This window comes from Pteropus medius, unplaced genomic scaffold (assembly GCF_902729225.1).
Source record: "Pteropus medius unplaced genomic scaffold, Ma_sr-lr_union100, whole genome shotgun sequence".
Classification (NCBI taxonomy): Eukaryota; Metazoa; Chordata; class Mammalia; order Chiroptera; family Pteropodidae; genus Pteropus; species Pteropus medius.
Window position 1 is genome coordinate 16,656,694 of NW_024352787.1, and position 26,090 is coordinate 16,682,783.

Sequence of the window (26,090 nt, forward strand, 5' to 3'; positions counted from 1 at the left end):
AAATAACTTGAAGAAAGTTATAAAAAAGACTCCACTTATTTATTTTTTCTTAACCAAGAAGCATATTTTTTATCACTCCAATTCTTAATACTCACAATTTAGAAATAAAACATTTTATTTTTATGAAGAGAATGCAGTTTTGTACCCAAAATTTTGAGTCCTTTTGATGTTTTGTTTGTTTGTTTTTGTTTGTTTGCTTGTTTGTTTGTTTGTATAATTTTATAGTTCCCTTAGAAAACTGAAAGATAGATACTTGGATATTTTTATTAGGTAGTGTGAATTAAAACTGTTGTTTTGTGAGATTCGTGTGAAGATTCTTCCCATAACAGGCTGTTAAAACTTTTAAACACTCTGTTAGAAAGATTGATGGGTGCCACTAAGACCATTTAAATTATTTCATGTATCTAAAACTAAAGTGCGTATTGAGATAAAGGGCCTATTTCAACCCTAGTAGTTTGTGATTCCTGCTTTTTTCTGCTACTGCGCAGTGAAGCATTTAGGAACCATCACAGCCTGTCCTTAATGGAATCCATGCCACAGCGGTTGTAAAACTTTTAAAACAAGATACGTGTGTCAAATAATACATAAACTAAGAAGGTATATGCCTCATTTCAGATGGAAATTTTGAGAGTTTTCTTTTAGGCCAAGCATTTCAATCTCTCAAATCAGTTTTAATATAGATTAAATTTTAATTGATTCTGAATTATTTTTCCTTTTTCCTTTTCAGAAATGTCTATGGACTACTAAGTAGAGATAGATTTAGAGAGTCAGGAAACAGATTGAAAACTGAGATTTCTTAAAATTTTTACTTGTTCATATCCCATCCTATGCTAAAATAGAAGTCTTTCTTAATGGCTCCTCCACAAATCCTTAAAAGTTTCAAATTATTAAATGCTGTTAAACATATTAACTTCACTTATGAGCTAACCCTGGTAGCAACATGAAAAGATTTAGAAAGTATCAAATGTTTCCATTTTGATATTCTGAGAAGGAAATGTATGTTTTATTTTCTTTTTAAAATAAAAGGATGGCGTCGAATAGTGGCATGTTTGTGAGTCAAGATGCAGAGAACTGTTAACAAAGAGATGAATCAAAATAAAAAACTGAGGGTCCAAGAAGCATCTCTAGGCTTCCGTGAACCCAGCCACCTACAAGCCTATAGTACAGTTTTATTGTCTTGGGTATTTACATCTGAAATACATTACTTTCCAGGTCTTTATTTTCTTTTATATTTAAGTGGCAATGCTGTCTGTATTCGTGTATGCGTACATGTATATGTGGGTGTTTGTTTGTAGAGAGATCATGTTTACTTGAGCACCATATATTCTCTGCTCTTATTCGGTACTGTGAAAAACTTGGCAACATACTTTAGAGAAACCTCTTAAACTGGTGAGAAAATTGTGTGTTATTTGAGAAACCATAGATACTGACAGACTGCTGTGTGTTAGGTATTTGCGCAGGGAGCCATATGGAAATTAAAGTTGTATGTTTCCTGCCCTCACTGTTTCTGGGCATGCTCAGCAGTAATATTTTCATTACAACTGTGGAAGGAATTTACCTTCTTGACATTACAGAGCTGGCTAATTTAGAGAGTGAACCACTTGAAACAGAAAGGCATTGGTCTGTTGATTAGTGTATCTGGCAGAAGTCGAATGGGGACTTGGAAATATTCCACACACACCTTTAAGTTGTGCTGTTAATTCCCTTCAGAGGATGTCACCTAGAACGGGGTGGTGAGGGGGAGCGGGGTGCTTACCTACCCATCTAGAAAACTGTGCTTTCTGAGTGGGAATCAGTGGGGAATCTGGCTGAAGGAGAGGGAGATGGAAGAAAGCAGAAGTGTGCTTCTAAGGTTCATGACCTGAAGGATCAGCAACTGTATATGGAGAGCTAGTAACATTCCAGATTGAAGGGCCGCTCAGATGTGTTTCATCTGCAGGGTTAGGAATCAGACTGAAGAAAAACTGCCAACTGAGCTCAGAGTGACATAACGAAGCAAGAAGAAAGCACCCTGATTAGCTTAGTGAAGTTCATTGTGGGCTTCTGTTTTGCTGCTCATGAAAAAAAAAAGCCTCACTGTCCTGTTTCCTTCAGGTGTTTCTTCCTGCAGCACCTTAGCCTCTGTGGTTGCCACTGAGTGCTGGGCTTCCTAGAGAGAACCCTTTAAAAGAAAGAAACACCTTCCACTTCCTTGATTGCCAAGCAAGCAGTGATTTCTCTCCCACCTTTTTCTGTGCTCCCACAGCTCCATGGGGAGTGGAAGAGTTGGGAATACTGAGTCTTGGCCCATCTTGCTACAAACATGATCACAGTGGTGAAATATCAATTTTGTTGGTTTGCTGTGGGCTCTTGAGATATTTTGTTTCATGAGCCATCAGTTTCCTAAGGCAAAAGCTTACAGTACCTGTTGGAAAACTGAAGAAATGGATCCATCAGGAAGTTCAGTGGTAGGACTCAGCCTTTCCCAGAGAATTTCCTGGTGCTGGCATCCCTGTCCTGTTTATCCAGACAGGCCTTGCTGAGAGAGTTGGCATACAACCCCCTAATTTACACCATCTATCTCTTTCTGGCACTTGAGCCTCTGGCAAATTGCATGTCTTTGTGTTGGATTAGTTTGGAATTTAATCATACATTATTTTCTCTCCAATTAAATTATTTATAGATTTGATTAACGTTTTCACTGCTAGGAAGTCAAATTTTCAATGAAACCACAAATAAACACATGCCCATTGAGTTTCAGGCCAGCTTCACATGGGATCAGTCTGTCTGTTGAATATCAAGAACTTACTGTGTATTAGTCATTTTAGCTACTTAGGATTTTAGTGAGCAAAAAATGTGTGCTTTTCCACCCAGTCCTAGGAACATGATGCAGAGGGGAAAGTCTGTCTGACTAACACCTTCCCCTTGTTTTAGCCCAGAGTCCTGATTTTTATTCCTTACTCTACTGCCTTTTCTTTTCTCTGTCACTGAAACATACCTCCTTCTGATTTTACTTCCTCAGGCTTAAGAGCCAGCTTGATTAAGAAAGGCATGGGCTCTGCTAGCTTACACAGGAAACTTTCAAGTCATCTAGTTCAGGGTGAGCAAACTAATGGCCTGCAGGCCCACTGCTTGTTTTTGCACGGCCCATGAGCTAAGAATGGTTTTTATGGTTTTAAATAATTGGAAAAAATGTTTTCTAAGAGTATTTCATGATAAGTGAAACTTTTGGCATCCATAGATGAAGAGCTGCACCCATCATTTGTGTGCTGTCCATGGCAGCAGCAGGTAAGAACCTGCAACGGACCTTTTGGCCCAAAAAGCCTGAAATACTTACTATCTGGCTTTTTACAGAAAAGTTTGCTGACACCTGATCTTACGTCAAAACCCTAATTTTACAGATGAGAAAATAAAGGCCCAAATAGGTTAATTGAACTGTCCAAAGGTACACAGCTTATCAGGAATTGGTCTGGACTCATCTGCTTCCCACTGTGCTCTTCCCTCCAAAATATAAGGTCTGCCCTGAGATGAGCCGTCGCAAGCACTCACTGCAGAGGCCAAAACAATTTGCAAAGAAAAAAAAAGTAAATATTCAGGACACATGGATATATAAATATAAAGTCTGTGATTTCTTAGAATTTTAATTTTCACTTGAAATTTAGCTCTAGGAAATGTTTTAAACTTAAACTGCATTTGAACAACCTAAATAGAAAGATGTCTCTGTATTTCTTTCTTTTGGCAGGGGGGCGGGGGGAGGTGGTAAATAAATTGACTGCTTTAAACAGCATTTTCTTCTATTTTTAACATCTTATATATCTTACATTAGTATGGTACATTTGTTAAAATTAATGAACCAATATTGATTGATACAATATTCTTAAAGTCCCATCTTTAATCAAATTTCCTCAGTTTTTATCTAATGTCCTTTTTTAATTTTTTTTTTTTCAATAACAGTTGACATTCAATATTATATTAGTTTCAGGTATATAGCATAATGGTTAGACATTTATCTCTCTATTTCTTTATAGTAATTGGTTAAGTCCTGTAGTCAGCATTTGGATCATAAAAACAAGCAAAATGAACCTGGTCCCTGCTGGCCGAGGTTGTAGAATCTCCTTTTAAGAAAAAGAACTTGTGATCTCCATCCAATTTGGCACGCAAACAGTTTCATGAATTACAAAAGCATGTTAAATGGAACTCAGTGCTAATCTAAGAGGGAAGAAAAGGAAAATTTCCAAGATGCTTACCTCCACTCTCCAGCCCACGTCCTCACCTGTCCTCACACGTCCTCGCCATGTGGAGACAACACCAGGGCTGTGCTTTCTAATTCATATGGAATTCCCACCACTGGAATTTTCAGACATTGTCTGAGCTTAGTAGTGGATCCCTAGCATCCTTGTAGGCAGCTTCTGTGGCCTCTCCATCACATGGTTACTGAAGTCCACCCAATTTAACCCTCCAACCTCATGTCCACTGAAAAGCCTTCCCTCCTTTTCTAGACCAGGCATGCGCTCAAGGACCTGGGAGTGTTTGTTCCTGCTCTGCACCCCACTTGAAAAAGGAGACCTCTTAACTCTTCTCCTAAAGTCTAGCTCCTCCAGTGTGTTGGAGAGAACAGATAAGAGTCTCTTCCTTCACTGGCCATTGTTGGTGCCTCCCCTGCTGGTCATCCCAGTTCCTGAGTAATGCTAGTTAACCTTGATGTTCTCCTCTTTGAGGGCTGGTGTCCAGGTGCCTTTCTGGTGGAGTGTATGTGAGTTCTTTCTAGGGATATATCCCATAGTTGTTGCTAGAGACCTGACCTGGCGCACTGCATTTTATGTGGGACAAACTTGGCTACCTCAGTGGTACCCACCCGGCCTGTGGAAGTCCACGCTTCATACTGTACCAAGCAGTGCCAGTGCCGGAGCCTGTATGCCTTGGCCCATTTTCTCCTGCCGTGGGTGTTTCTCACCCTGATCCTCAATGGCACCAAGTTCTCTCCTTTAGGTGCTTCTGTCTCATCTTTCTGCACCGGTGTTCTTTTTTCTCCACTCCCATCCTTACCTGGACCCCTGGTGGGCCTCCACTCACCCTTCCAGTCTCACTTTAAATGTTACTTTATCGGAGAGCTGACTGTGATGCTCCACACGGAGTTGGGATCCCCTGTTAATTGTTTTATAAAAACTTATTTCCCTTCAGAACACTGATCACACCTATAATTGTATAGTAACTTAAGTCATTATCTTTTCCTTAGTAGATGGCAATTCCCTTAGGGCAGGAATCATTTCTGTCTGATGCCTCAGTGCCAGGCCTGGTGTGGAGTGGCACTCAGTATGAATGTGTAAATATGGGAGAGGCAAATGCAGCATTGCTGTCACAGTGTATTCTTTGTATTCCACTCAGCAAGGTAGGGTTCACATTTGGATATCTTTCAAATTCTTTTGAATTCTTGATAGTATGTTACAGTAATTTAATACTTTATATTAAACTCTTATGGTATGGAGAGTAGGTGAAATAAAGTTGAAAAAAAGATAAGCAAAAGCATCAAATATAATTACTTTTGTCCAGTGAAACTTTAGTTTGCTGTGTGAGTCAAATCAGTTCCACAAATAAATATTTACTGAGGCCCTGCTAAGTACCAGGGATACTTGTCAATTGATGAGAATATGAAACTAAAAGACACGGGTCCTGGCCTCAAGGAGTAGGCTCAGCCTAAATTGTAATTTAGTTTTCTAATTTTAACTTTGCCTGCCTGCCTCTACCTTTCCTCTTTTTCTCTCTCCCATCCTTTCTTTTCCTTTCATGTATATTAATCCAAGGAGCTGTATTTCCAATAAATTGGAAAAAAACAACCAAGAACAATTATTATGGAATGGTTTTGTGTGATCATTAATTTTTCTCCCTGGAAAGGAGAATTCATAGAACCCCTCTATATCACGCAGGCTTAAAGGCAGAACGTCAGCACACATTGTGATGATGTGAAGGGGTGATGTGTGAATGGACTGCAAAAGTATACTTGAAGCATAAGTTTAAAGATTGTATGTTGTCCCCTGTCCAGCACGTCTGTTCTCTTCATATACTTATATGCACCAGCATAACTTTTAACAAACATTAAAACTTCGGACAATTGGCTTTTTGTAGGAAACTCACATCTGGTTGCCACAGGATTGTTACTCCATCATGAACCTGAGTGATTTTGTGTGGTTTCCTTGTCTTCAGAGCTTTTGAAAGGATCCCAGTTGTCTTTCTGTGTGTTGTGCTGTATCGCCCACTCTCTTCTGTTCCTCCGGCTTTCTGGGAGCTGCTCAAAGAGAGGAAAGTGAATAGTAATCACATTTTTCTGCCCTCATCAGTTTTCAACTCCGGAGACAGCCAGCCAGACTTCATTGTTTCCTGGCAGCAGTTGGCCGCCTAGTGGAGTAACTGGGAAAGGCAGGCTGTGTCAGTGGCATCTTACCCTCTAGCCCCCAGAGACCACTCACTGGAGCCAAGGCAGGAAAAAGTAATTAAACGCTCTGTCACTACTATGCAGTACATGGAACTCAAGGAGAGCTTTCTCCTATTACACAAAATGTTTACTGGTATATTTCTATGTATTTTTGAGAAAGTGTTTGAAAAAAAACCTTAACATTAAGGCAAATAAAATGTGGGATGGCAACCTAGGACACAAATTTCCTCATTAATCCATAAGTTGACATTTAAATCATATTGAAATTAATTTAAATTTGATCCAAATTAAGAACCTTTTCTTTCTTTGGTGCTACTATAGGTTTCTTATGTCTCCCAGTTGTAGGACACTTGATATATGACTCCAAGGAATTCTGTAAAATAAGATTCTAAAACTTTGAATTATTGAGGAATTCAGGGAAATTCATCTTCATTTTAAAAACCAAATCAATAGAATTATAGAGCTGGAAAAAGACCTTAGAAACTAGGTAATCTATTTCTTTATTTTTGTACATGCAGATAGCCAAAATCCTGAGAGACTAATTTATTGACTATTACTGGTCCTCATCTCCAATATCTCCGTTCATTTCTCTGTGATTCTTATTCAAGAGGAAATCCCACTAATTGGAAATAAAGAGCAGTTTGAAAAAGTGCTTTGGTTTATCTTGCTCCTTATTACAGAATTGTGTGTGTCGTGTGCATGCATATGTTCTATGAGCTATGGCTCTAACCCAGGGCCTATACAGCATGAGAGCTGGAGAGCACCTCTGTGAGTGTTTAGCCTTGACTCCTACTTGGCAGATGAGAATAGCAGAGGTCCAAGGAGGGGTCGTGTGGCTTACCCCATTTGGCAGCTTTGCTCTTCAGATGCCCTGTGCAATACTTTTTCTGGGACATCAGTCTTCCTCCAAATAGTGTCACTCTTGTTAGCTAGGAAGTATTCATACAATTAATAAGAACAAATTTACTTAAGAAATATACTAATTAGAATAAAATAATCTGTAAAATAGTAAAGTTATCGTGTTATCTTTAGGACCTGTTGTTGGCATATTTAACATTTCTTTTTCTTGCCTTCAGAAATTAATAATATATTTCCACTTAATTTCTCTCTTTCTTTTTCCAAACTCCAGCATATAAATAATGACCATATTCATGGAGAGAAGAAAGAATTTGTTTGTCGGTGGTTAGATTGCTCAAGAGAGCAGAAACCCTTCAAAGCCCAGTATATGTTGGTAGTGCACATGAGAAGACACACAGGAGAGAAGCCTCACAAATGCACTGTGAGTACATGGGTGACACAGTCTCTCAATTTAGAGGGTCACCTCACTCCTATGGTTGTCAGGATTTGTACCATCGGTCCTTCGTCATGCTCTCACGGTTGCGCATGATGACTTCAGCTCAGGGGAGGCATGCTGGGTTGCAGCACTGTCTGTGATAAATGTGGGGGTTTGTGAAAGGGGTTTCTTAAATGGAAGGGAAATGAGAAATAGAGAAAGAATGCTGGCAGCTGAGCTTTGGGTGATGATGAAAGTGTTTCAGACCTGCCCTGTCCAGCATGGTAGCCACAAACCACATGTACCTCTTGAGCACTTTTGAGATGTGTCTAGAGCAACCAGGAAACTATTTTGTTTTAGTTTAGTTTATTTATTTATTTAATTTAAATGTAAATAATCCTACATGGCGAGCAGCTACCACATTGGACAGCATAGTTCTGCGGAGTGGCAAGTGGGCAGGCAGCTGCTGGGACACTTTGGCACTGGGAATGAGCACATAGCCACCATGTCTGTGCCAATACCATTGTGTCAGAGGACTGGGAGGGCAAAGGTGTTACCAGCTTTGACCTGAAAAGCTTAAGTTGAACTTTTTAAAAATATAACTATGGATTTAGAGATTTTCTTCACCTTCCTAGTCTGTCCCAATGGCCTAAGAAAGCTGGGACTCCTGCAGGGTTAAGCCTTCTTTCACTAAGGTGCCCACCAGGAACACTGGGCACTGTTGAGCTCTGGTACTTTACATCTTAAAGGCCCTTTACCAACATGATCAAATTCCATGCCTTTGTATGGACACAAAGCCATATATTAATGAACTTTGTGCTGAATTTGAAATCAGTGGGAATTCAAGGAGATCAATGAGCAGATAAAGAAAGCCATTGTTGGCATTGAGTGGTCTCTTAAAAAAATCTCCAGAGTTTTTACTAGCTTTGAAAATACTTTCTCTTGAACTGCACTGAGCCCCATCTGAATCCAAATAAATAGAGTTCAGTGGACTTATGTTCCTTGGTTTTGAAATGCTGCTGACCCTCAAAACATCAGATTTCCATCAACTGTGAGAGAGGTTAAACGTAAGCTGTTATTGTATAAAGTAATCCAGATTTACCTGTTGTCTTCAGTTTGAAGGTTGCACAAAAGCCTACTCAAGACTAGAAAACTTGAAAACACACTTGAGATCTCACACTGGAGAGAAACCGTATGTCTGTGAGCACGAAGGTTGTAACAAGGCTTTCTCAAATGCCTCCGATCGCGCCAAGCACCAAAACAGAACACATTCCAATGAGGTAAGCCTCCCCCATGAGACATACTTTGGACCCAGAGCTTGTGGGTAGGAACAATGAACCTTCAAGGGGAATGTTTGTGGAGAGGTGAGCCTGTTCTGTTCTATTTCCTCTTGACCATACTCAGCATGAGTGAGCACTCATTGCAGGTGAAGGCTTGGGGACTTGGGTGTAGGCTGAAAACTAGGCCTGGTTTGGAGCGTACTGCAGGTGAAGAGAGAACTTGCTAAAACTCCTGGCAAACAGTTTTCACTTTGCTCAGAACTACTACCTACAAGTCAAACAAAACAGTAAGAGCATTTGACTTGGAATTCCATCCACTTCTCCAGTGGAATAGCAAGAATCCATGCAAAGAATGACCCTGCAAGCACCAAGGATAGATTCAGAAGCAACATATTGACAGCTGACAGCTTACCACTAAAACATCCATATTTATTTGCTTTTTCCAGGTGGTATGTGCAAATGCGTTATATCAAAAATAAAAAATAAATAAATAAAATAAAAGACTTTTACAAAGCAACCAGTCTTGGCTAAGTACAATTTCCAGATAGCCTAAATTCCAATAAATCTTGCAAACTATTCTCAGAAACCCAGAATGGTTTCTAGTCAATTATTTAAGGTAACATATTGAGCAAAGCGTCATGGTTAGTGAGTTGATCCTGTTGTGTTGCTATTTTTTTTTAGGTAGTTATCCCCCCCAAAATTTCAGAGAAGCATAAGAATGAAAATGATTTCAAATTCATTTTGCTTATATTTTATTGCATGTCTCTGCCTACTGACCTCCAACTCTCCTTGAAGATCTAGCTCAAATTCTGGCTCCTCTGTGAAGTCTTCTCTTGAATGAATCCAGAGATTAACAAAAAAGTCTCTCACAGTTTGGGTAGAAATAGGAGAGCTAACTAGAGTTTGTTAACATGAAGCATAGTTCTGCCCCACAAAGTGTGTCATCGGTTAGTTTGCTAGAAATGTGTGAGAGAAGGAGCATTTTGACTTTGGCATGGCTGTGATCTGACATCAAGCCCATTCATAATCTTCCAGATGGAGAGTTGGGAGAGAGAATCTGGTTAAAACAGTGGGTGCCAGTCAGCTCACTGGCCTTTGGCTTTAAGGTGGCTGAAGGTGGTCCTCACTGATTTTCCTTTCAGCTGAATTGGCAGAGCAAAACCTCCAATGAGCTCAACCACAGTCTCTAAAAAGCACACTCACACATAAACTCACACATGCAGGTTCATATACTCAGACTCTTTTTGAAAAGGTCATGGTGGAATAATGAGTCATTTGGAACTTATTATTTAGGGGAGATACCGTATCTCCATTTTTTAAGTCAAAAATGTTTTTAATAGTTACACTGTAATCTACTATACTTGGTTTGTACCAAGTTTTAGGGAGCCTAGAATAGGCAAATCTACAGAGACAGAAAGTAGATTAGTGATTGCCAGTTGGTAGGAGTAGAGGTGACTACTAATAGGTACAGGATTTCTTTTCAGGATGATGAAAATATCCTGGAATTTGATAGAGGTGAGGTTTGCACAGCATTGTGAATGTACTCAATGCCACTGAATTATGCAACTTAAAAGGGTTATTTTTATGGTATGTGAATTATATCTCAATTTAAAATGTTTTACGGAGAGTTAGATGAGGGAAAAATTTAAATTATTTCTTCAATTTAAAAATAAATAAATAATTAAAAATTTTTGCGGGGTTTGATTAACTTAATATAGAGTTTAATTAATGTACTTAACTATATTTAATATATTTAAGTATAATTTTGACTAGAAATTTAGAGGGTATTCATTCCTATAGATTTTAAGCCAAGGTTCTCCCCTGTTGTAGGAGAGAAATTTGGGTAGTGGGTATGTTAGGATCAGCAGTATACACATATAAACATACTTACTGAGCTTTTTACATTTTCATGGACTTAAAATATGTGCACATGTCTATTTGCTGTTATTAAGTGTGTTATTAAGTTGTGCTTATATTCTGTGAGGTAAAAAGTGCCCTTCTACATGAGAATTTAATGAGATTAAAAGATATCTTGATCAATAATATCTTTTACCAAAGGTAAGATAATTAAAATTTTTTTCAATTACAGTTGACAAACAATATTATATTAGTTTCAGGTGTACAGCATAGTAATTAGACATTACAAAGTAATCACTCTGATAAGTCTAGTACCCATCTGACACCAAGGTTGAACAATTTCCTAAAATAAAAATTATGATTAACCATAAATACATAAATAAAATTTCATTCACAAATATGTAAATTATTTTTCTTTATTCTTTTTACAAAGCTTGTCCTTGCATAGGACTAATGGACAGTTTCAGATATACTAAAATTGAATTTGTCCAGGAAATCCAGTTTCATGTAATCCGACGATCCTAAATAAATCTAGATGCCTTGTCTCATTTATTTGCTTTCCTCTTTGTACCTACATTGATTTACTAAAGAAATATTGATAGCTAATGTGCCAAGTGCTTTGCTGTTGTAGATGCAGCAAGGAATATGGTGGACTAGAACAGGAAGGGAGTAATTTCCATATGGGGAAGCTAGTCTGGCGCTCATCCCCCACCTTCCCACCCCCGCTGCCACGCCCATTAGGGCCATAGTAGCGGCCTCTGTCAGGGCTCCTTACTCTAGACTGCACAGCTCATGTTCCTCTCAAAGCTGCACTAAGCAAGTTTCCTTGAGCTTTGACTCAGTTGATTCTCCCTCTCCAGAAAGTTCCAATGGCTCCCTCTTTCTTGGGGGAAATGTTTATACTCCTTAGGCTTATACTTGCTCTTATTTGGCCCAAGCCTGCACTTGCAGTTTTGACTTTTCATCATTGTGACCATGAATGGAACCTTCTAGACAGGCTATGCTTGAACAGCCATGCCTGCATGCATGAAATGGTCTCACCTCTGGACCTTTGCTCAGGACTTCTTTTTTCACATCCTCTTGCCCTCATTTTTATCCTGCAGAATCTTGTTCTTCTTTCAAGACTCAACTACAGTATCTCTTCCTAATAAAAGCTCTGTTTACTGAGAACTTACTGTGTGCAAAACATCGTGGTAAGAACTTAATGTACATTATATTATTTAACTCTTACCATGACCCAATGAGCTGGGCATTATAGAAATTTAGTGCCTCCCATGATCATCCCAACTAAAAAATGATTTCCCTCTGTCCACATCATTTTGTAGCCTTTATACTTTGCATTAAAGATAATTACATGCTGTCTTATATTTCTTACTGTTATTTTATAATCCTTAAGATTAAATCTTGTTGTATGCAACTTTGTGTTTAGAGAGTCTTATGTGTAGTAGGGATAATTATTAAATGTGTATTGAAAAATTTATTTGGGTATATTCTACAGAGTTAAGTACAAAAAGTATCAATCGCTTTTACAAAGTACCTTTCAGTACAGTGAATTGAAAGGTAACAACCATGCCGAAATGGAACATCCAGCACTGGAAACGTGGGCAACTCAACTCAGGGAGACTGATGTTTACCTTTGCCTACAACTATATTTCATTTCAGTCATGGATCATAACAAAATCTGAGAACCAAGCTACATAAATGAGTTAATGTATTTTTTGTAAAGCATAGGTTTCCTGAACCTGTACTTATAGACTTTTGTAGGTAGATAATATGTATGTTCACGCCCTAGGGTACCTAGGCACACATGTACTTGTATGTGCTGTTATTCCTGGACATTTAGGAACTGATGAACATTTGTAGACTCATTCCACCTCTAGCTGTGTCCTCATTTCCAAGTGAAACCAGAGTATCCACATGCATATATTTGTGGAAAGAGTAGTTCTTGGAACATCTAACACTACCCTGGCTTTGTGCTCCCCCCACTAATCTCCACACACCTGCCCTATGCATCTCAGTCTGCCTGTTGATGGAGCATCCTGTCACAGTGCATTGAGCAAGTACAGGGCTGACCAGTGTCAGAGCACTGTAATAGCACTAATTGTCAGAGCCATTCTTCTGTCCCTAATGCATAGCATTTGATGCGCTCATTTTGTGTGTGTGTGTGTGTGTGTGTGTGTGTGTGTGTGTATGCATGCTGCAAATCATAGGAGCTCTTGAATAGAAGTAATTCATAGTTAATGGGAATCAGTTCTACCCAAAAGAATCTCAGATTTGGAAGTGAAGTCTCTCAGAATAATTTTCAGAATCTTCACTTCACTGCATTAGGACCTTTTTAGGTAGCGCTCAGTCTGTTCTTGGGCTTTTAGTGAAAAAGCATCTTTTAGACACATGTACTCTATAAGATAGCACACCTTTTTTAATATAATGGATGCATTATATTAGTCATGCTTTTTATGACTATTGCTTACCTAATAGCTCGTCTTCTGGTATACATAGATATAAGTATATACTCATATAAGCATCCATGAATATATTGTATTTCAAGCTAAGTAAACAAAATCACAATTCTGATGTTGCTCATGAATACAATGCCAGCAGTTCTGTAATTTGAGTAAATATTGAGCTATAAGCATCTATGTAATTTTTATGACTCTATTTATATGTAGGCTTAATCACTGGCTCACATAGAAAATGAAATGATTTATAGACCTTCATACTCAGGAGTACAGCCTAGACCTGGACTCCTCATCTCCAGGATATCATTCATCAGCCCTTTTCAGTTTATGAGTGAGCTTTCATGGAAAGTATAACAGGTTTTACGACTTTGAAGATCAGAAATGTTCTGGATATTCTGAGCCCTGACCATCCCCACACATTTGTAATACTACCCAAAGGAACATATTTGAGTGATATCTAACATGGGAGAGTCTGTAGGCAATTTTTTTTTATTATGCCTTTGTGTAAAGAGCACATTTTCAAAGGGGGTAGAGTGATATTAAATCTGAGAACTATACAGGGTTGTCTCTAAGAAAGTTCTTCACACAAGCTCTCTAGAGAGTTGTATAGCATTTTTCTGCTTAAAAGATGGTATCTTTTAAGCTGCATTCTGTCATCATCATCACCATCATTATCATCAAATATCTATTCACCACCTACTGTGACACTATGATACTTCTTCCTACTCATAGGGTAAATGTTTCCAAGAGTATAAATGCAATTTACATGTTCATAGCTCTCCCTAAGCATTCTCTAGAACAATAACCTCTTAAAGCTAGATTCTCTAGACCCTGAACAATGTTCAAATGGCCTTTATTGAAACTTTGTACCATTTAGAGGTATCTGAACACCTCAAAGATTTGTGAAAATGCTTTGAAAGAATTAAACATATAATGAGCAACCACAAAAGTCTGTTGGGCTGGGGCATAATCACTTTGATAACAATTTATTATTTCATTCTCGTGGCATTCGGCAGAAACCATACGTGTGCAAAATCCCAGGCTGCACTAAGCGCTACACAGACCCAAGCTCCCTTCGGAAACACGTGAAGACAGTGCATGGCCCAGAGGCTCATGTCACCAAGAAGCAGCGTGGGGACATACATCCTCGGCCCCCACCACCACGAGATTCTGGCAGCCATTCACAGTCCAGGTCACCTGGCCGGCAGACTCAGGGAGCCCTTGGTGAGCAGAAGGACCTCAGCAACACTACCTCAAAACAGGAGGAATGCCTACAAGTGAAAACAGTCAAGGCGGAGAAGCCCATGGTATGTCATTCGCTTTTCTTCTGGTTTTCTCAAAGCTATCCTAGGTCTTTTAAAAGAGCTGGGTAGGGCATTGAGAGGGACTAGACTGCCCCTGTCCTCATTGCATCAGGCTGTCTGATTTAAGGAGGTCGAAAGCTGAGTGACCTGGATTGCTTACTCAAGAGTTGCTCTGCATAGAATAGCAGCTCAGAAAGGTTCCCTAACAGGTTTCGAAAATTAATCTGCAGCCATACCATCTTGTGGCAGGTAGAAAGACAACTGTCTACATTTTCAGCGGACCTGTAATATAGAAAATCATTCATTCGGTCTTTTGGTAAACAGGTTTCCTGTCTTCTTTGCCCTGGTACCCCAACATAAATAAACTATAGTCTCTGTTCTTTAGGGGTTTATAGTCCAGTGGAATATGCAGACCAAAAAAACAAATACAACTCAGTGTGTGGGGGTCTTTAACACAAGTCTGTGTTAAAACATTCAAGAGGGCATCTAACTACCACTGCACATAAGGATGCAATGGAAGAGACAGAGGGAAAGATGGCTGTCCGTTTCAGCACTCAGAGAGGGAAAGGAGCAGGTCCATGCATAGCCAAGCACCATCCATGGGGCCCCAGGGGAATGTGCAGTAGTAAAAAGTGGTGAGGATGTAAAAGGTTATGTTTTGCTGGTGATGGGGAATGACCTGGTACAGCTGACATTTAGAAAAGACAACTCTAGTGCCAGTCTAGAGATTGGCTTGATAGACTGGAGACCATATCTACAGTGGTGCCTGAACCAGAGGTGGACAGCAAGAGAGGGGTTGAAAGATGTCATCAGCAAAAATCTCTCTGGTTTAGTGACGAATAGGATATATGGATTATGCTACTGTTGGACCTTCTTTCAAACTTCGGTTGGTGATTTTGCTTTATGTATGTGCCATGATAAGATAGCTAATATTTTCTTAAAAACAACAAGAAAAATGAAAAAGACTATCAGAGGAGATTTAATATATTTATAATTGGTCATATATATATCACGGAGTCAACTCTATGAATGTGTGTTGGTCTGGTCTGTCTCTTGCTAGAGGCAGAGGAAAGGTACCAGATAGAATTCTCATATTTAGACTTCCAGATCCGTGGAAATGATCAAGCAGGCAGATTTATAGTCAGTTTAAGGAGCCATTTTTAAGGAAGCATTTCTTCAAATTAGGAAAGTCCAGCAATTAGATGGACACCTATAAATTTCTGAGTATCCCTGTGCATTAGTACTTATGGTCAGGGAATGATGCATATACAATTTCAGAACTGATGGAGTAGAATTTAATTGATTATTGAATTTTAATGACTTACTGAGTTTGTTTTGAACTCTTACAAGTCTTAGTGACATTAAGTCTAGCCAAAAATAATGCAAATAAACATCCAGATCTATCATTATTTCCCAGTGGGTAGCTATACTTTGCTTTTAAAAAAGCACCTTAGTAAAATGTTTAAATATGTATTATGACGGATCACTATACTTTAAATTAATCAGGTCATAAACTGTGTTTTATATACTTTTTCTTGGAGGCACATATTGACTTCCTAAAATAAAGTCTAACTGTGTAATAATTTTGTGTGGACCATTCAACAGTTTATCCTCAAGTGTTTAATGAAATGAAGAATATGAATTTGTGGTCTCCTAGATTATTTCATTGAAAGACAATGATTTATGTTGGTAGGATATCCTAAGAACCTGAAGTCTCTTGTACCTTTATGTATATCCCTGGATCAAGAACACTTGTCACCTCATCTCTAAACGTCTATTATTTCAAAATAAATTTGATAAAAATAAAAATTTATAGAAATTTGGCTCAGTGATATGAGATGTCACAGATATAAAATATTTTATAAAGTAACTAAGTCATAGAAACAGGGCCAGAAGAGATCATAGAGGCTGAAATGAGGCCCTGTGTTTTACAGGTGAGGAAACCAAGGCTCAGTGACATTAATGAATTAACCAGATTTCCACAGGAGACATATACACACATGCATATCTGATATAAGTAGATATCTTCATAGACATTTACTAATGTAAATGAGATTTACATTTCTAATATTCTTTCTGTAAAATCTTGTCTTTGATTTGATCACCATGTTAAAAATTAAATTCTTTCTTCTTTTTTCTTATTAATTCAACATCCCTTCTGTGTAATGCTCCTAAATGTCTTGTTCTCACTTCCTAAGGACAGTGGGTAATAAGGTGAGGGAATTTTGGCTTCTCTGTTCTATTTTGTTTTCATTTTAACATTTAACTTTTATTCATTTCATTTTTCTTTAGTTTTGTGCTTTGTATATCTTTGATAGTGAACATTACTTAGATATGTTTTAAACATAAAAGCACTTATTTTGAACATTCAGCATGTGGAAATGTGAAGTTAGATAGTGAAATTCATTGTTCTGTTTGTCTAGGTTTGCATAATAAATCACACTGGGGCCGACCAAGCAGATGTTCTCAAATACTATTTAGTTACCGTATTGACTAGGGTAAATCCAGATGAGACATGCACCACCTCCATTGAGAAAGATACGTATACACTTTTTGTTAGCAATTTAATCTATATTTAAATGTCTGAGCTCCTTTAAGAAGTTATCTAACTGTAAATGCATTTGTGCCTTCTTCTGCCCTGTGGAAGCATTTGCATGTACGTATGTACATACGCACAGATCCACATACACACACACTCGGACTTGACAATCCAGAGTAAAGGGCATCAAAAGCCCTGACTGCTCCAAGAACCTTGGGAAGGAGCAGGTGGTCTGCTGTGCCAAGACTACTGAAGCAAAAACTTAAGTAAGGCTTTATGAACTCATGATCAAATTTGTGTATCCTACTTTGCTCTGCTTGGTTGCCCAGGACAGACTTAGTGTCTTATGTGGCACTCACATGATATGTGTTCATTTGCTTTGTTGGCTGTATGTTCTGGGGTTGCAGAAAAAGTGCAATGGGTTCCACAGAGGAACACCTGTGTCCTAAACCTCTTTTGACAGTATTGTACCTTCCATCTGAGATGACAGTGGTCTGTCGTTGACTGTGTGCAGTTATCTCTTTCTGGAGAATTTGCTCTTAGAGCTGCCGTCAGGCCCCATTATTTAGAGTAACAATGGAGAAGGTACTGTAGAGGAATGAAGTAGCACTGGGCTGCGTGTCTAGGTTGGTTGCACCATCGACTTTGTGACTTTGGGCAGTCACTGAACTTCTGAACATTACTTACCTGTACAAAAACGGTTAGGTTGTTTATCAACCAGGGCACCAGTGGGATTTTAGATAGAACAATTCTAGGTTGTATGGACTATTCATGCAGGCCATTTTATACATGGCGACAGGGAGCTTTCCACTCCCCATTTGCAGGAGCCTCTGCAGGAAGAACTAGATTAAGTTCCCATCTATTTGCAGAATTGTCTTACATAGTCCACTTGGTTGGGATTAGGGTAGCAGTGCCTGATTATCCTAGTGAAATGCTAGGGGCACAATCAGGGAATGGGGAGATCCTTCCCTATGCTTGGATTGGCTGTGACTTGCAGCTTTTCTTCACCTCTGGGTACAGCAGAAGTGATTGAAGGTTTACTTCTTACAACCGTCTTCACCCACACCATACTTGGAAGTCTACAAAGTGGGAAAATGTAGAAGGAAGGGGGAGAAATTATAGAAGGAAAAGCTTGGGGAACCAGCCCTGAACAGCTTGGAGGGGCTCTTGTTGGAGAGGAGGTAGTGTGTGCTTATGGAGCATGTCTTCCATGTATATTTTAGTCCAACATAATGAACCTGAGGACTGAAACCAACTAGAATAATAATAATAATGTTATTATTATTAACCAATAGGATAATAATAATTGCTAATGTTCTGTGAGCCAATCAGTTGCTGTTACCTAGGCTTTTTTTTTTTTATTATTCTTAGTAGGCTCTTAAGGCTTCAAATTTAATTCCTACAACCTCTAAGATAAATAAATTGTCCTCATTTTATAAATAAGGAAACTGAAGTTTAGAGTGGCTGAGTAATTTGCCCAAAGAATGAAGTCGTGTGAGTGGGATTGGAACCGAGGAAGTGTGTTTGCAGAGTTGGCATTTTGGACAGGGTTCCATGGCTGATATCACGCCAGTCACACCACTTGTAGTACTCCCTGCTGTTCGTTACCCCCCACTTCATATCCACCCAGTGGTTCATCAGTCATTGTGGTCAAGGGAGGCCACCTCCATTTGCCAGAACCCACTGAGTGTCCTTTAGGTCTTGATCTGCATCATCTCTCATTATTGACTTCCTTTCCTTTTACCTTTTCAGTAACATTTCTTTCCTTTCCTCTTGACCCCAACAGACATCTCAGCCAAGCCCTAGTGGTCAGTCTTCATGCAGCAGCCAACAATCCCCCATCAGCAACTATTCCAACAGTGGGCTCGAGCTTCCTCTGACGGATGGAGGTGGTATGGGAGACCTCAGTGCCATCGACGAAACCCCCATCATGGACTCAACCATATCCACTGCCACCACGTCCCTCGCCCTGCAAGCCAGGAGAAACCCAGCAGGGACCAAATGGATGGAGCATGTAAAACTGGAAAGACTCAAACAAGTGAATGGAATGCTACCGCGCCTAAACCCCATCCTACCCCCCAAAGCCCCTGCGGTCTCTCCTCTCATAGGAAATGGTGAGCTCTGCATCAGACCTTGTGTCTGCTCAAGGTTTTCTATTCTTTTAAATGCAGCCACAGCACCCTGGAAGGAACTAGGTCCTGGTTTTATGTTTGTTAATTTTCCCACCAGTCCTAAAATTATGCCATAACCATACATATTAATGTTGCCTTTCTGGAGAGTCCATATTATAAAGCAAGTAGTGACAGAATAAGACTGAAACAAAAAGTAAAACTGCATATCTTGTATTCTGATAGTGAAATCATAGCTATTAGACCAGGTGAGGCTATCCCAAGAACAGAAGCATCTGTGGTCAACACCTGTCTCTTGTTTCCACATCTAAAAGTAGAAGATTAGGAGCCACCTTATTGATGTTTGTCCAGTTCAGGGAAAGGCAAACAACCTTTTGCATTGTCAGCCCAAGTCAGTTTTTGCTTCTGAGGTCATACTGAATGCCTGGAGCACATCCCAAGGGTGAACCTCCCCACCCCACCACTCAGGTGTGATATACCTTCATAGGATGTCACATCAAGCCCTGAGTGTGGAATGAAATCTTGGAATGCCTTCAGCCTGCGGACATGCCTATAACTTCAGCACTGTGTATACATCCGGGGCTCTTCATTCTGCCCTTGCATTAGGCCTATGAGTTGCTTAACTGATCCAGAGTGGTGTTACTTTAAGTCAGGAGTCCCAGAACTTTGTCTGTGGGCTTGTAAATGAAGTTTTATTGTCACCCGCCCCCAGCCACACCCAGTTCTTCACTATGGCCTGTGGCCCTTTGGTGCTGCACAGCAGAGGCAGGTAGCTGTAACAGAGACTGTCTGGCCTGGGGAACATAAGATAGTTACTACTTGGCCCTTTACCATGTACTGGGCCTGTTTTTAAGTCATCCTGAAATGAATTCATCTCTGCCACACTTTCTGCAGGTACCCAGCCCAATAACAGCTGCAATTTGGGTGGGCCCATGACCCTCCTCCCTAACAGAAGTGACCTTTCTGGGGTTGATGTCACCATGCTGAACATGCTCAACAGGAGGGACAGCAGCACCAGTACCATCAGCTCTGCCTACCTGAGCAGCCGCCGCTCCTCGGGCATCTCTCCCTGCTTCTCCAGCCGGAGGTCCAGCGAGGCATCCCAGGCCGAGGGCCGGCCCCACAATGTAAGTGTCGCCGACTCCTATGACCCCATCTCCACCGATGCCTCACGCAGGTCCAGCGAAGCCAGCCAGAATGATGGCCCGCCTAGCCTACTCACCCTCACGCCAGCCCAGCAGTACCGCCTGAAAGCCAAGTATGCCGCCGCCACAGGCGGACCACCACCCACACCACTGCCCAATATGGAGAGGATGACCCTGAAGACCAGGATGGCCTTGTTCGGGGATGGGAAGGAGTCTACAGGGGCCCTGCCCCCTGTACACCCTCCTCGAAGATGTAGCGATGGGGGCACCCACATCTATGGCCGGCGCCCTCTGCTGCCCCAGGATACGCTGAGCCACAGTGTAAGAAGAGCCAGCGACCCAGTAAGGACGGTTTCGGAGAACCTCTCTCTGCCCAGGGTGCAGCGTTTCAACAGCCTGAGCAGCTTCAACCCTCTGGTTTTGCCTCCATCCCTGGAAAAACGTAACTTAGTGCTTCAGAATTACACACGACCTGAGGGTGGCCAGTCCCGCCACTTCCACTCCTCTCCTTGTCCTCCGAGCATTACTGAGAATGTCACCCTGGAGTCCCTGACCATGGACGCTGATGTGAACTTGAATGATGAGGATTTCTTGCCGGATGATGTGGTACAGTATTTAAATTCCCAGAACCAGGCTGGGTATGAGCAGCACTTCCAGAGCGACATCTCTGACGACCGCAAACTGCCCCACGGGCCTGGCTTGGGGAACGGGCACAGCAACTTTGACTCTCCTGGGCTACCAGACAGCCACGCCAGCCAGCAGTACCACACGCTGGAGCAGCCCTGCCCTGAAGCCAGCAAAGCCGACCTGCCCATTCAGTGGAACGAGGTTAGCTCTGGCAGTGCTGACCTGTCCTCCTCCAGGCTGAAGTGTGGCCAGAGGTCCACAGCACAGCCAGCCCGAGGCTTCGGGTTATACAGCAACATGGGCGTCCACCCACAGAATCCCCTGAGGAATGGGGCTGGCCAGGCAGGGGGCTATCAGACCCTTGGGGAGCATGGCAGTGCCTACGGCGGCCCAGAACACTTGGTGAGCCACAGTGGCGGGACTGGCACCAATGGAAATGCCTTCCATGAACAGCCTTATAAGGTCCAGCAGTTTGGGAACTATCTCACCAGGCAGCCTGGGGCCCCCAGCTCCCTCGACAGTGCCTGCAGTGCTGGGAGTCAAGCTGCAAAGCTGAGAAGTACCACCATGCAAGGGAACGGGAGCCAGCCAGATTTCGACCTGTCGATATTGCCCAATGAGTCAGCTGGTGGCACAGTGAATGGCATGCCAACTCGAGACCTGATGGGACAGGGCTACCTGGCTCATCAGCTACTCAGTGAAAGTATACACCACCAGGGGGCAGGCCGAGCGGGGCAGCAGATGCTAGAGCAGGTTAGCGCTACCTCATACATCCATATCTATCAAGGGCCAGAGAGCGGCCTGCCAGGGCCTCCCAGCATTGGGGGCCAGCTGTCCAGCTTGGCAGCTGTCAGGGGCTACCAGCCATGTGCCGGCTATGGAGGCAACAGGCGCCAGGCTTTGCCGAGAGGCAGCCTCACTCTACAGCCAGGACAGCACAGTGACACAAGTCAGACCTGTAGGGTGAATGGCATCAAGATGGAGATGCAAGGGCAGCCTCATCAGCTCTGTTCTAATGTTCAGAGTTACTCTGGTCAGTTCTATGACCAAACCGTTGGCTTCAGTCAGCAAGACATGAAAACTGGTTCATTCTCTATTTCAGAAGCCAACTGCCTGCTACAGGGGGCCAGCACCGAAAACTCTGAATTACTTTCCCCAGGTGCTAACCAGGTGACGAGCACAGTTGACAGCCTTGACAACCATGATCTGGAAGGGGTGCAGATTGATTTTGACGCAATCATAGATGACGGGGACCACGCCAGCCTGATGTCAGGAGCCCTGAGCCCAAGTATCATTCAGAACCTTTCCCATAACTCCTCCCGCCTCACGACACCACGAACATCCCTCCCATTGCCAGCACTGTCTGTGAGCACCACCAACATGGCCATTGGGGACATGAGTTCTTTGTTGACCTCCCTTGCGGAAGAAAGCAAATTCCTTGCAGTTATGCAATAGGCGCTAGGAAAAAAGACTGCCAACAAACGTGAAACTTTAGGAGTTTAAAAGATTAAATTGAGTCAGTTTTTTGCTGGTTTGTTTTTTTAGTTCTGTATGTATTTTAGCAATCTCATCTCACCTAACTGGGATGTGTTTCAAGTATATTCCTTTTATGGAAAAGGACTCTGAAAAACCCTAAAGTATTCTAGGGAGAAACTGTCTTCCATTTCAGTTTGAATCAGTATTGTTATACTCAAACCACCCACTTTTTAAAAAACTGTTAGCCTGCCCCCTTTTTTTTGTAAACCAATGTAAATGTGTGTTGTGCATGTTCTTCTTTCTTTTCAAAGAGGTCAGTCTAAAGGATTTGACATGTTTCTCTGTTACTCAAAGAAAATAGGAGTTGGTATGCCTTTGACCAAGGGGTCACATGTCTAGCTTTTAAAAATTTCCCTTTACATATGTTCAACATTTGTTTTGGTTTTTTGGTTTTTTAAAATTTCCATATTAGGCACAAGAATCAGAATATGGATAGTGAGTTAAGAATCTTTTGTGGGTGCACTGTAGCATTGATCGCAAATTTTTGACATGCTCCCCGCCCCTAATTCAGTTCATGGTATACTTTTGGCAGTTGTACACAAATGGAAATTTGAGGCTTTTGAAATGAAATAGTTTGCTCACAGTTTAGATGTAAAGTTCTTCCTGTTCATAGTGTGCTTTGTGGGGTATATCTGTATGGTCAGTTCTCAGTTATCTACTTTGCCTCTTCTCCTTTCTCGTGAATGTTCAGTGCTGTTTAGCGCACTGTTCAGATGCACTGCTTTTTTCATCTGGTCTGGTAAATTAGGTAGATTGTAGATTGGAGCTATTGGGTAGAATTAGTTTGGGGAATATTTGTGGGTTTGCTGTATTGATTTGTTCCATCTCTTTACTGTTATCATAGATAACCGAGAATTGATTATATATAGTTGAAAACATAGGCATTTAAACAACCCCACAGCCCACAGTCATTTACATATGTTAATCCAACTATAGTGAAGGACTACTTCTGTTCTAAGCACTCTATTTTCAGAGATTTTCAAAACTTGGTTGTAACAGAAAAAGCTCCCATACAATGATAATTAGAATAAATAGCTTTGACCACTTTTGGTATTTGAGAGACGAAGGAGGATGTTTAGTTACTAAGGAGGATGTTTAGAAGCTGTTGGATGCCTTTTTTTTCTTTTTTATATATTTTATCTATTAAATGCATCCATTTAAGAACCTAAATGTTCTATGCAGTTAGTCCTTAATTTGGACTTAATCTATCCTCTATTTTAGATTAAAACATTTAAAGATTGAAAAAATGCAGCTGCTTCCCATGTGCAGTGGGTACACATAAAAGACATACTGTGTGTGCACAGAGTACATGGATTATCCAGCATTTTAGTTTTTAAAATATGTAGACTTTTTAAAATATGTAAAATAAAATATTAACACATCAAACTACCTGCTGTATTCTTCCCATTGATCCTGGAGTTGGATTTATCCACAGTGATTCATGGTTTAATTGTGTGGCTTTTTCCCTTTCTTCCTGCCATTTAAATTGGTTTTAGAAAGACAGTATCAGATACAGTAAAATGTTAGGTAACAGAAAGAATGTTAGGACCATCCCATTTTTCTTATGTTTCTGTTCTCTCATTTGAATAAAAAATCTCTGCATGGAGGTAAATTTCCCTTTGAAACATTGTGGCCAAGGCAATTGGGTTTGCTTTCAACTGGATGTTCCTGAGATCAGCAGAGAGATGCTGAGATTTCTAATCAACATCTTGCCATTCTCTCGCTTGCAGCACCTTCTTTTAAATCAAAGGATGCATCTACTCTGGAACAGAGCCCAGAAGCAAAAGACAGCTACTGATCTGAGCTCAGTAGAGTGGAGTCTCTATTACTTTTCAATGGGAAAAGCAAGGCTTTTTCTGTGTTTTGCAAACAGGTCGTGATTCAGTCACAAAATCAATGTCCCATTCCCCAAATCCCCAAGTCCTGGTATTACCTTTCTTGCTCTTGTGGTTTGGCCCAGTCCCTCTCCCCTTCCACCTTTTTCCAGTAGTATTCCTGGATGTAACCCGCATTTCTCAGTTCCCATAATTTCCCATATCTTTGCGCCATGTGGAAGGGAATAGCAATTGAGATGAGCACTGTTGTCACCTTGTGCCTCTGCTGTGTGGTGATTTTTGTTTGTTTGTTTGTTTGTTTTCAAGTTTCAGATGATTCTCTGAGTTGTCCCCTTTGTTTACTTTTTCTTTTCAGACTTGTTTTTCTTGCTACTGCCTTTAGATTTGCAGGGACCTTCACACTTCAGCTCAATATGTGGCTTTTCTCAGAAGGATCGATCTGTTGTGACAGTCAGTGAGTGGCACAAAGGTCTTTTGGGGTCACTTAGAAGTGTCTTGTCTGGATATGGAGCTCTGTAGACTTGGCATCTCCTGTGGTAGGATGCATCCCCAGCTTCCAACCTCCTCTCCATCAGCTCACTAGTATCACATCCTACTTTGTAATGCAGGCTCCTATGTGGTACTTCCATTTAACAACTTTGTTAAAACATGTTTTTACTTGTCAAACTATTTTGTTTTATTTTCTAAAGAACTGATTAGACTATCCCTGTTCCTCACACTTTGGCTCATCTTCTTGAGCCACAGAGTTTTGATTCTTACAATGTATGTGCCTTATTTTATGTTAATTGTGTTCATGGGAGGGACCATTTGATGTTGCCCAATAAGAGCTTGAAACTGTGCACTTCCCAGCTGGCTAAGAGCACACAATTGTAGCAGAGTCTGAGCTGTCTTGTAAGCTGGATTCCCGTGTAGTTTTGAACGGATAGGAATATGTTCTCTTCTGAGAAGTTACTGTTGTGTATCCTGCAAACATGTAAGATAAAATACAAGTTAATTTTTTTCACCATTTTTAGATTTTTTTTTAAAAAAAAATAAAATGTGTAATCCTTTTTTAAAAGAAAGACATGTAAATACATTTAAGTATTGTAGGCATAGTGTCCAGATGTGGACGGCCCTGGGCCTTCCTCAGATCTGCCTGCATCCTGAGCGATGCCCTGTACTCACCCTGTAGCGGCCACAGATGGACTCGACTTTTGCTTTCAAAACCACTTAGTCCTTTTTGTAACAAAGAGAAAGAATAATGTTTCTTATAATGTCAATAAAAAACTCTTTGTACTGAAATTTTATGGGTTGTTTATTTAATTCATAGCTGAATGGAAAGAGTGCTTTCTTTGGAAAAAATTCAGAGCCTGCAGTTTGGATCAATCCCCCACATACTAGCTGAGCAGACTTGTGCTCTGAGACCCAGATCCCATTCTCCTTAAGGTGGAGAGTGAGATGCTGACATGCCCTGCTAGTAAGGGTGAGGGCGTGTGCCTGGGCACACCAGTTTTTCTTAATGTTATCACTTTGCCAAATTATGTGGAAGGACATGAATAAGATTTACTGTCTAACAACTTGTCCCTCTTTTATATTGCTCTCATTTCAAAGGGCATAAGGTATAACACATCTTAACAGAAAATCTGACATGTACAAGCCTACTTTTATGTGGCTTTTAATAACTAACTTTGGACAGAAATGTAAGCGATTTCTCTCAT

General features: G+C 40.7%; 1 protein-coding gene across 8 annotated transcripts in view; it reads left to right on the forward strand.

The window, feature by feature from the left end:
• Window positions 1–25,679, forward strand: part of GLI3 (GLI family zinc finger 3) — a 268,706-nt gene extending 243,027 nt beyond the window's left edge. For all 8 annotated transcript variants that reach the window (XM_039849280.1, XM_039849281.1, XM_039849282.1 and 5 more), the window contains 5 exons: window positions 7,539–7,688; window positions 8,798–8,962; window positions 14,295–14,585; window positions 18,908–19,235; window positions 20,145–25,679. In XM_039849280.1, the coding sequence (XP_039705214.1) occupies window positions 7,539–7,688; window positions 8,798–8,962; window positions 14,295–14,585; window positions 18,908–19,235; window positions 20,145–22,477 (3,267 nt within the window). In that variant the 3' untranslated portion in view covers window positions 22,478–25,679. The remainder of the gene's footprint in view (window positions 1–7,538; window positions 7,689–8,797; window positions 8,963–14,294; window positions 14,586–18,907; window positions 19,236–20,144) is intronic.
• The last annotated feature ends 411 nt before the right edge of the window (window positions 25,680–26,090 follow it).